The sequence below is a fragment of the Channa argus genome, chromosome 12 (genome assembly GCF_033026475.1).
Source record: "Channa argus isolate prfri chromosome 12, Channa argus male v1.0, whole genome shotgun sequence".
Taxonomy (NCBI): Eukaryota; Metazoa; Chordata; class Actinopteri; order Anabantiformes; family Channidae; genus Channa; species Channa argus.
In genome coordinates, this window is record NC_090208.1 from 5,371,856 (window position 1) to 5,383,547 (window position 11,692).

The 11,692-nt window shown below is 40.7% G+C and overlaps 1 protein-coding gene across 12 annotated transcripts; it reads left to right on the top strand.

The window, feature by feature from the left end:
* The first annotated feature begins 202 nt into the window (after positions 1-202).
* LOC137137898 (ICOS ligand-like) lies at positions 203-11,140 on the top strand. Of its 12 annotated transcripts, none has more exons than XM_067524688.1 (7): positions 203-316; positions 3,502-3,846; positions 3,992-6,139; positions 7,681-7,741; positions 8,082-8,169; positions 8,923-9,012; positions 9,649-11,140. In XM_067524688.1, the coding sequence occupies exons 1-3, from the start codon at positions 256-258 to the stop codon at positions 4,156-4,158; spliced, it is 573 nt and encodes a 190-aa protein (XP_067380789.1). In that variant the 5' UTR covers positions 203-255; the 3' UTR covers positions 4,159-6,139; positions 7,681-7,741; positions 8,082-8,169; positions 8,923-9,012; positions 9,649-11,140. The 12 variants fall into 12 exon arrangements, with proteins under 12 accessions (XP_067380789.1, XP_067380788.1, XP_067380794.1 ...); XM_067524687.1 differs by having other exon boundaries at positions 8,943-9,012; XM_067524693.1 differs by having other exon boundaries at positions 3,992-4,078.
* Positions 11,141-11,692: the final 552 nt, after the last annotated feature.

The window sequence follows — 11,692 nt, forward strand, 5'->3', positions numbered from 1 at the left end:
CGCACACTTTTACTGCTGCCGTAACACGGACATTTCCCCACTTTTGGACGAATAAAGGCTTATCTGGTCTTATGTTATCTTGTTTTTCTCCCACCAAGTCACTAAACTCTGTCCACACCTCCAGGCCAGTAGGTGGCGCTATGCTGCATTCGAGGGACCTGAACAGGTGGGACGGATCTGTTGGGATGAGTATAGAGAGGGAAGGAAGTTCTAGCTAACTTCCAGTTTGAGGAAGAAGCCGGTTGGATCGTCGCGATGTCTGTTCTCGAACTTTTCGTCCGAACCCTGAATGTTTTATCCACTTGTTCCACTATCGGTGAGTTTATGTCAATAACCGTCGTGTGTGTCGTTAGGAAACGTTTCAGGAGTTTAAATGAGTTCGAGTCAAGGTTCCGTAAAAGTGTTCGGTTCTCTGACGCGTCACCGTGAAGGCCGCAAACTGACAAACTGCCCACTAATCACTAAGCGGCTAGTTTATCTATGAAATACGTCAGCGGTTCGGGTACTGGTCTCACTGCCGGTCATCGTCAGTCTCTGTAGGTCTTTGGGTGGTGATGGTCGGTTCATGTTTTTTTTTATTTTGTGCGTGTGTTTCCATTTTAGTATTGTGAACTATTAGCAGCAGCGTTATCAATATTGGTTGCTGTGTCAGACACAAAGCTATCGTAACTTTCCGCCTGTAATGTGTTCAAGTCTGTTTCACCGGGGGTTTGAATTGAGAAGAGGGGCAGTTCTCGGCTCATGAGGTGAAATTATAGGGGGCAGATTTTTACGGATTTAAGTATATTTATTTATTGGGTGAAGTGGCCTCATTATTTTTTTATTTGGAAGCGAAAAAAAAAAGCCCAAAAAACTCAAAACCATCCGGGTCTAGATTGTTACATTTGTTATCAACGCCATCAAACTCAGTGTTTAAAATATTTAATCCAGGAGAGACACTTGTAAGTTTCTCCTTTTATTACAGGGTAAAATAGCCAAATAAAAACAGCAAGGCCTACTACTTAAGATATTTAGGCTTGTTACTCTTTAGAACTCATTTGTTTTAGGAGTAGGGAGTATTCTGTTTAAAAAAAAAAAATAAATCTGTGAATTAATGTGGTGAGATCAGAGATGCAATTCAACCGCACTGTGGTGGTGACCTTATTGATAATTGGATCTGTGCACAATAATTAACACAAAAAACACATTAAAAAATAGCCTTTGACTGCTGTTAAATAACAAATGACCTTCATATCCTTATCGATCCTGTTTTTTACTTTAGTAACGTACTAAAACAAATCAGCCTAATTGATTTTATATAAGGTGGCCAAAACATCACTCCAGTACTTATCCACTACCCACAATGCCCTCATTAATAAACACATTGTAAAATTATGATTTTCACAATCAATTTCTGACACTTTCAACTTAAAAACCGAGAAATTACAACATTGTAGAAGTAGAACTATAGCAGAGCTGCTGTATTGTGGTGCACGTTGTGGGTGATCTGTGTATATTATGGACCATGTTGGCCACAGATGGTTTTTCTTTTATTTATTTACAAATGTATGATTAACAAAACAATGGCATCTCTCTCATAAAAAAATTACAGCCATGGCCAAAAATATTGGCACCCTTGCTGTTCTGTCAGAAAATGCAACCCCTCTATCAGAAAATTGTTCTAATTGCAATTGTTTTGGTTTTTATATGCTTATTGTTTTAGTTTGCACTGCAACAACACAAAAAATAAGAAGAAAAGTCCATCTCACAATTCTTACAGAACTCACAAACGGACTGGACAAAATGATTGGAACTTTGTCAAAATTGTAAGAAATAATTGCTTTTCAAGCATGTGATGCTTCTGTAACTTGTATTTAGACCCAACTGTGGCAAGTAAGTAAGTGTGGGTGATACAGTAATCACACTTGCAACCAGTTAAAATGGAGGAAAGTTGACTCAACCTTTGTCTTGTGTCACACTGAGCATAGAGAAAAGAAAGAAGTGTGAAGAGGTGTCTGTGAATTTGAGATCAAAGATTGTATGGACAATGTCAATGCATCTCCAGAGATCTTAATGTTCCACTGTGCACAATATCATCAAGAGGTTTACAGCCCATGGCAGTGTAGCTAAGCTCCCTGGATGTGGACGGAAGAGCAAAATTAATGACAAATTACAACAAAGGATTGTTGGAATGTTTGATAAAGAACCCAGATTAACTTCCAAACAAATTCAAGGTGAGCTGCAGACACAGGGAACAACCGTGTCAGCTCGCAGTATCCGTCGCCATCTAAATGCAAAGCAACGCTACGGTACAAGACCCAGGAGGACACAACTGCTGACACAAAGGCATAAAAAAGCAAGACTAGCTTTTTGGTAAAGGACATTATGGCACTGACAGAAAAAGAAAGGAGGCCTTCAAAGAAAAGAACACATTCCCTACAGTCAAACATGGTGGAGGTTCAAAGATGTTTTGGGGTTGCTTCTGGTAATGGATGCTTTGACTGTATGAACAGCATCATGAAATCTGATGGTTACCAAAGAAATTTTGGGGCTAGTGTCAAAGCTGTGTCTCCACCAGAGGTAATGGGTCTTCCAGCAGGACAATGACCCGAAACACACTTCCAAAAGCACTCAGATATGGTTAGAAAGAAAGCGCTGGAGAGTACTCAAATGGCAATGAGTCCAGGTCTGAATCCCAAAAACACCTGTGGAGAGATCTCAAAACAGCAGTTGGGAGAAGGCATCCTTCAAATCTGAATGACCTGGAGCAGTTTACTGGAATTTTGGTCCACTCTTCTTTTGCAGAGAGGTGGAAGAAACTCATTCATGGTTACAGGAGGTGATTCATTTCAGCTATTTTTTTCCAAGGGGGTGCTACCAAATATTAAAGAAATTAAATAACTCTGTCCAGTCCATTTTTGAGATCTGCGTGTGTTTTTTTTTTTTTTTTTTGATCAAGTTTGACTTTTCTTCAGTTTTTTTGTTCCAGTGCAAACAAAAACGATAAGCACATTAAAACCAAAACATTTGCAATTGGAACAATTTTCTGAGAGATGGGTTGCATTTTCTGACAGAACAGCAAGGCAGCCAATATTTTTGGCCATGATTGTATATTTACTCTAAACTAATTACAGCAGCGATGATAGAAGTGTCTTACACAAACTAAGTACTGAAATTATAGTTCAAGTACTTAAAAGGGTATTTCACTCAAAGTAGAAAAACCACTTCGAATTCTTCAGCACTTTTATTTAATCAAGGGTAAATCATGGTTATTATGAACATGACATTATTATGATATTCAGATCAGTGGGCCTCTGTGTAATTTATTTTTATGAGAATTAAGGCAGCACAGATCAGCAGAAGCTGGAGAAATTTTCTCTGTAAAATTATATGTACCCTGACTGGCTAAGTACTCAGAAGTACTTCATTTTGCTGATGATGAGGTGTTTGCATAGACAAGATTGGGTTCTTAAAAAACTTCACTTTTTGACATTTTTATTCTCTTTCATTATTGTGTTTCAGTCGACAACATCACAGCTGAGCCTGGCAAGAACATAACTCTGCCATGTCAAGTTCCCAGCAACATCACCATCCTCTCTGTGAGATGTTCCAATCCTGAACTGGGGGAAGAATATATGTTTTTTTACCGAGACGAGCAGGTTTATACAGAATACCAGCATCCATTTTTTTTTAACCGGGTGACGCTGAAGGACGATAGGCTGAAAGGTGGAAACCTGTCTTTGATTCTGGGGAATGTGAGGACAAATGACACTGGAAGATACAGATGTAAGATTATAGATGTTCAGAAAAAACTCTGTGAGACTGTCTTCAACCTGATTGTTGGAAACGAATTTGTGAATTTATCAGGTGAGGTTAGCTTTTAACTGCAGCTGCTTCAGATGTTTGGGGGGGGATTGGATGGGATCAAAGTGCAGTAGATAATCTGACAAGATTTTGAAGAGGATGGGTTTATTAACTACCTGATGCCTTACATCTGATTTTCTTCCTGCAGGTCATACAGCTGGAACCACTGAGAATGAAACAAACAAAGGTGGAGAAGAAACTAATGGGAACAGCAGAAACTATTTCGTACTCATAGGTATTGTGATAGCTGCTGCGATTTTCTTTCTGATCTTAACCACTAAAAGATGTGAACAAGCAGCCCAGCCACAGGTGTGAAACAAAAATCGTGAATATAAGGTGGAAAGCGTAGTTCTCTTATTAGTTTCAAAGGGCGTAGCCAATGTCTGTCTATATCTGTGTATAGATAAAACACCCATACATAAACAAAATAATGTAATATATGCGGTCCACGCGCGGAATGCACAGATATATACATTTTGAAGTGGTTGTTTAATTTCTCCAAACGCATGGAAAAACAAGTCAAGCCAGCTCCTCAACCGCAACTTCCCCATCCTGGATGGGGAAGACCGGTGGTTTGAACGAGGTGTTGACGAATCGGTTCATTACCCTCTTTCAACAGAAGAGGTGGACTATGACACCACTTCTCGCTTAGAGTGCAGTTTTTCATCACTCCCTAGGCAGTTGTCATTCGTCTCCAAAGCCTGTTTCACATATGAACTCCAGACAGTGTCAGGAGAATTCAGCCCTGGACATTGTCCAGAGTTGCATTTCCCACAAGTAACACACAGCGGGAGATCGTCCGAGTAAGAACCGTCCCCATGAGAAAGGAGTTATAACAAGATATAAAACTTAAGCTGTGGAAATCGGTGTTTTAGTTACAGCAGATTGGAGCCATGCATCTAATAAAAACAAAAAAACAAACAAAAAAAAAACGCTCACCTTTTAATCCTCCTGAAAAAGCAGAGCAGGGTGCTGCATGCTCAAGCTCACGCACATAATACGGATATTGCACTTGGGGGGGCTCGAAAGTTAAAGTCTGGACAATGTCGGCAGCGTCTCTTTTGGACATTTACGTTCACACATACACCCCCTCCCAAAAAAAACAAAACACAAAAAAAGTCGTGATATCGTCATATCAGTGCTTGTCTTCAGATGTCTCAAACAGTTAACTCTAATAACACATGAAAGTGGTATAACAACCCCAAAGAAGACAAAGGAGGACAAAAGCTTAATGACTGCAGTGTTTGTATGACTGCCTCTATAACAAGTTGATTAGAACTGAAGAAGCCTTTCTGATGGGAGGTGAAACGTCCTGCAAAGGACAAGTCTATTTGTCACTGTACAGCACTACTGGTGCAACCATCACCTGGAGGACTGAGAATTTTCACAGACGAGCTGTTCGCAGATTCAGCAGCAGGCTGACTGATGGCATGACAATGCTGATGCGCTGCCACATCTCCTGTGCGGTGACAGAATACCACAGTTGCTGACGACTGGAGTAGAGAGGAATGACTTCGACGGTGGCGGCCACCCAGAGCATCATTCAGGAGTGATGGCTTCCACTGTCCTTGCAGCACCTGTGATAACGAAAAGAGATGATCGTAGCACTAATGAGAGACTTGTTAAAGACGGCATCGCTTTGAGTGGCTTGACTTTTCGGCCCTTAATTAAAATCTCACTACCATCAATGGTGCAACTTCGAGCTTCATGAAGGCTTGGTGAACCAGATGTTGCAAGCTCTTGGTTGACGGCATGACCTTCTGCAGCTATTGGTGCCCAATGCACTCAGCGCCCAGGCTCTCTACTAGATTCATCAATCTGCTGTGATGGGGCACTACAGGAATGCTGAGATCCTCCGCTGTTTCAGAGAATGATTCTACTGGCCTGGCTGATGAGCTGTGGATGGATGGATGGATGGAACTATTAATTGGCACAATTTAGTCCTTCTCAGCCATTTGAAATAGTTGCCTGAATATAAATACCAATAAAATATAGCTACAAAAGTGACCACTGTCTCGTAACTTCCTTCTTCATGCGCTCACCACAATGCTAATTTCTCAAGATTAATTTTTTGTCCTTTCGGTTTATCCCGTGAGTTCAGGGTCGCCACAGCGGATCATTGTCCACATGTTGATTTGGCACAGTTTTTTTTTTTTTTTTTTTTTAACGCCGGATGCCCTTCCTGAGGCAACCCTAATTTCTCAAGATCACCTTGCCAAGTTCTGACCCTTTTGGTTGAACTGAGGTTTGCTCATCATCGAGGGTGTTTGGCATAAATACAGTAATTCGACCTATGGTAAGTAAACTCTGTCCTAACATCTCTTTATTAAAATGAAGCTAGCTTAATTATCTACATGTAGCTTTGGTAGCTCAAGTAGTAGTTTTAGCTAAATGTTTCTAGAGTTGTTAGAGTCAGCATTTTCACTGGACTCATCCCGTTAATTGCCATGACACTAACCTTTAGCATTAGCTACCTGCATCTTAGCTTCGCTTAGATGGGAACAAGCACTAAAATTTTTTAATGCTTTACTTTAGTCCATTGCTATCTCAACTTAAAATGTGGAGGAAGCCGTGAATTTATGTCAGTTCTACTCAGCTTGGGATGAGTAACAATTCTGTCTGTTTAACTGGTGGCACGTACAGATGCAGTGACGCAAACTGTTTTTCTGTGTAATTTTTATCATATTGACTGGCACAAGATTACACAAATGTGTACAAGTGGCATAGTTGCTCAATGGTTGGAGCATCAGGTTGTGATGTGAAAATCTCCAGGATCAAGCACCAGATGTGTCCTTGAGACACTCGGGCACTAACTGACCAACACCAGTTTCCTTGGAGGATGTGTGCTCATCTGCTGCCTCCCACCCTACTAACCTTTGACCACAGATCCAGTGACACTGCAGCGATGGGTCTTTTGAGCAAAATATTTGGACCAACTTGCCAAGTGACGCAGGCAACCGGGCCCCTTCCTTAATGTAGAAAAACGGACTTTGTGGTTGACTTCAGGAGAATATCTACTCTACACCGTGCCCCTGCCCTTTGGTGGCTTTGCTGCAGAGTGTTAACAGCACCAACTTTGTAGGGGTTTGGACAAGCACCAACAATACATTACCAGCATGAGAGGATAATCAATGCCAATACTTCCTACACAGGTGTTGGCCTTCTGTGACCTATGGTTACCCATAATCCCTTTCCTCTGTGTAGATTTGACTTTCACATGTCTCAACATACGCTATAATTCCGCCTTAACACGACTGTGTTCCACAAGGATGCTATTGAATGTTCCTAACAAACTACCACTTTCTTCAGTGAAAACTGCAATGTCTGTGACTACAAATCCTTTCAGGGGACAGTAAATCAATGACACCCTTCTGCTGTCACTAAAGGACATCGTTCAGATAATGTGTCCACAAAGCCACCAAAACCGTGGATGACCCCATCCAGCCCTCTTGCCCCTCAGGAAAGGGGTATACTAACATCCATGTTTGGACTCCTTAGCTGGTTTTCCCCCGAAAGCTCTGAATGCACCCCCCCCCCCCCAATTCTTACTTTGGAAGAATTTCAAAAACAGGCTCCTTAATGGTAAGTATCAATATGCTGGATATTTGCTTCTACAACACTAAAGCATCACTGCAGCATCTCGGCCCCTCAGATCCCATTTAAATCTCATTCGAGCTTTAAATCAATCTTGTTTTTTTATGTGTGCTCCTTTTTCTGCGTATTTAATGACTGGGGTTACATTTTGTGGAACACCATTTCTGTTCACTGTATGTTTGTTCATACTGTGGATTTACAAAGCTTCTTAAATCTTAAAATAACATGTTTTATCTTGTACAGGGCTCAATGAGGGGAGATTACAAATTTAAAGCAATGGGTGAAACAAGGCTGTCTTATCTGAGTAAGTAATGTGATTTGTGATTTATGTGTTTGTGATTTATAGTTATCCTAACATTATAAAATGATGACAATCATAACTCTTATTAAGTTTGTTTACACATGCCTAGGTTTTAAGTGAAATTGTGCTGCCTCACAGCTAGAAGGTTGTAGATTCATACCCCAGCCAGTGTGGAGTGTGCATGTTCTCCCTGTGTGTGCGTGGGTTTCCTCCTGCAGTCCAAAAACATGCCTGTTGGGTTAATTGGTGACTCTAAATTGCCTGTAGGGGTGAATGGTTGTCTGTTTATGTCAACCATTGACAGACAATGATCAATGGTTAAAGATGTGATGTCTTAATACAGGTGTACGGATGGAGCAGCTCAGTATTGCTGCTCTCTGCTGGATGTTAGGGAGGCGTCAGCTGAATGTCATCCAGGGAACCACCAAAAGGTATGTTGAACTTTCACCCCTAGTAATTTATTTCTGGGTCACACAGAAAAGTTGCAACAACTTTAAACACTGAGGCAGCAGTTCAGGCTGTTGATGACTTAAAAAACGTAAGTGCTTTAGCAGATAATAGAGCACTCGGGACATTTCTTACTGTACGACTCCAGTCAGTTTTTTTACAGCTGGAAGAGAGTCTGAGTTTACTTGGCAGGATAATGCTATAGCTTTGTTTTCTGCTCATAGTTCATGAAACTAATGTCACCATTATTTACTTATTTCAACAGCGTAAACCCTGATTTTTACCCTGGATTTTTTATTTTACCTACTTTGACTTTGAGTCTGATTTAATTCAAGGTGAAGTATAATAAAAGGTGAAAGACAGTAGTAGCAACCAATACATTCTGTCATATGTTGATATTTGAAAAACAACTTAAAAAGAAAATCATTTATTCAGGAATGTAGCTGCATTGCTGACTTTTGGCCGCTAGATGTTGTAGGACACAAATGGGACAAATCCTTCATTCTAGAAAACAAATGTCACTGCCTCCATCGGTAGTGACTCCCAGTGACTAACAGTAGTTAATCACTGACTAACAGTAGTTAGTCACAGGGATCTTATAGTAGTATAGCAAATTGGATTCATTCTCAACTTAAAAGCCTGAAAATGTTTCACCCCAAAATAGGTTTTGCCACCGTCTCATGTTGGTTTTAGTGTTTTTTTTTTTAATCTTTGAATCTTTCTTTTGAAAATGGAAGTTGGGTCTTGCGTCTTTCAGCTCTTAATTCACCAGATGGACACACCAGGTTATTGAGCGCGAGGAGCTGACACCAGTGCAGTGACTTCAGGTAAGGCTGAAGAATAGTTATTTTCTTTTCTTTAATTGCCTTACATTTAAAGCATTTAGAGTGACTGACTACTCCCTGAAGTCCTCCCAGTTGACAGTGGGCAGGTTTCCAATCTATCACAGGCAGGATACACAGAGACCGACACTGATGGACCTCTTATAGTAGTATAGTTAACCACCTGCCTGTCTTTGAACTGTGAGATGACAGAGCCTGGCGGGAAGGTTTGAACCCAGACCCACACTGCACCACTGCACTGTCAGCAGACTTGACAAGTTTTTTCTCTGTCTGCTGTTTTTACTTTTACTACTTCAAAGGGACCCACAACAGAGACTGGTCACAGTGCAGTGACCTGTCACCCTCTGTGGTCCCAGGTGGACACCAATATCACAAAGTCAAGTGTGTTGATGAAGCTGTCCGGGCTCTCAGGCAGCAGAACCCGAACCAGAGTTGGATATAATTACATTTATATCTAAATGTAATTTATAGTTCGTCAGCAGTTTTTTTCCTTATGTCCATGCAGCAGTGTGCAAGCTGTCCTTTCTGCAGTTACTTGGTTTTTTTAGGTTTCAGGGTTGAAGTTCAAATTAATTCAGCAAATTTTTCTGCTGACTTATTTTTACTTTTGCCTCTCTACAGAGAAACATCATGGCCCCTCCCGAGCTGGTGATCCAATCTGCAGTGAGGAGCTCGCAGCAACATCACTGCCTAGGCTGTGACGTGGACCAGTTCTGACCTGAAGAAAAGTCACGTCCTCCTTTTTCAAGACAGACATTGAGCTCTGGACAACCAGCATCCAAATATTCAGAGCTGGGTGGAGCTGAAGGACAAATCGATGCAGAATGATGGAGGAAGTGAAGATCACAGATGTTGGACCTCAGCACGCATTCCCTTCCCCACCTTCCGCTCCAGAAACCAGGACTGCATACACACCTTCGTGCCGCTCAATTACCCAGACTGTATTCAACCCACCAGCTTCCCCACAGAGACCCTGGATTCCCCTTAGGATAGAGAGGAGGTGACCAGACTCTTCCAAAGACAGAAAACAAGGATTACATTCATCATTCCATCCTGGACCACCTCAGCAGCCCTGGGATTTTTTATTTTATTTTATTATTTTTTTTTGTTTGTGGATTTGAGCTCAACCTTCAACACAATCACTCCAGAAATCCTGTCCACTCCCACTCCATCTGTCGGTGGGTCACTAGCTTCCTCAGCAACAGAACAGAGAGGGTTAGAATGAGAAAAGTTACATCCAGCATATGGAAAACCAGTACTGGGGCTCCTCAGGGATGTGTCCTCTCCCCTTTGCTGTTCTCTCTCTACACAAACGACTGCACCTTAATTATCAGCCTCATCCTAGATAAGACTGCATTTAAGGTTGATTAGCTGGTGCCAAAACAACCTGGAACTGAACATGGTCAAGGCTGTAGAAATGACAGCGGATTTCAGGAGAAGAATCATTGAAAAACACTTCACACTGAGAAATCATTAGGAGTTCAGGTGAGCAGGTTTACTGTGATTACAAACTCCATAGTGTGAGCAGCAAGATGACATTATCTGAACTAAAGGTTCCTCTAAGTGATGTCATCTAGAGGCATTTTTCAGCCAGAAGTAGAGATGTTTTTGATTTAGGGAATTCAAAGGGAAGTTTAAGGGTATTTATGTACTTGTACTACCTAAACTAGAACCAGAAAAAGCAAGTTTCAAATCAGCGAAGGCGTTCTTTAACCACTGCATGCACACACACAAACACACACATTGCACTTTAAGTACAAGTAATTGTGTTGGAACTGTCACACACTGCAGCTGGATTTGCCTTCTTTAGGCCATTCTTAAGTTCTCTGTAGTGTCTTTATTTTTTTTTCCTTCATACTGTCAAATTCCTTGTGTTGACATACTTGGCCAATAAACCTGATTCTGATACATGTAGTTACAGGTCTCAGAGTCCATCAGCACCACCCACTTGACAGTGCTGCTTTCAGGTGGTGTTTGCTGAGATACAGCCAGACTTTTTGTTGCTGTTTCATTATTTGCTTGAATCTTATTTAACAAGCTCTGCGCACTAGTATGATGTATTATTTAGAAAGAATTTTTAAAAAATGTACATAAAATTGTTTTGTTAAAGTTACTCTGATTGTTTTTCTTGCAACCTGTCGATGGTGAACTAAAACATTTTGGAACAGTTTTCCAAGAAACGGTTCAACTTTCTCACATTTATGCAGAAAGTCTTTGGTGAAAGTACAGTTGGGTGCAAACGTTTGCATTCACTTAGTTTAAAATAGCAAAATAAAACAAAGATTTGTATTATCAAATTATTTAATACACCTTTTAATTAGTACAAATGTTTGATCAGAAAACATTTTTATTTTTTTAATAATTGAATAAGGGGATTGCAAAAGTTTGCATTACTTTAACAATTGTTAATAATTTCCATGGACTTTTATCTAACCTTAACATATTGTTTTTTTCTATATGGAGAGTTGAATTCAAACATGAGTCAAGTATCCAAAGAGAAAATAAGTTATAGACAAACTATAATGATTATGTATGGACAGGACACCACCAGGTGGAGGAACAGTCTGAACCAAGACACAGAGACAAACTACAGCATTTCATCCATTTCCACACAGCTTCATCCAGCTGGTTCGCCCCAGTCAACTCCACACTCAGATCTGGTGTC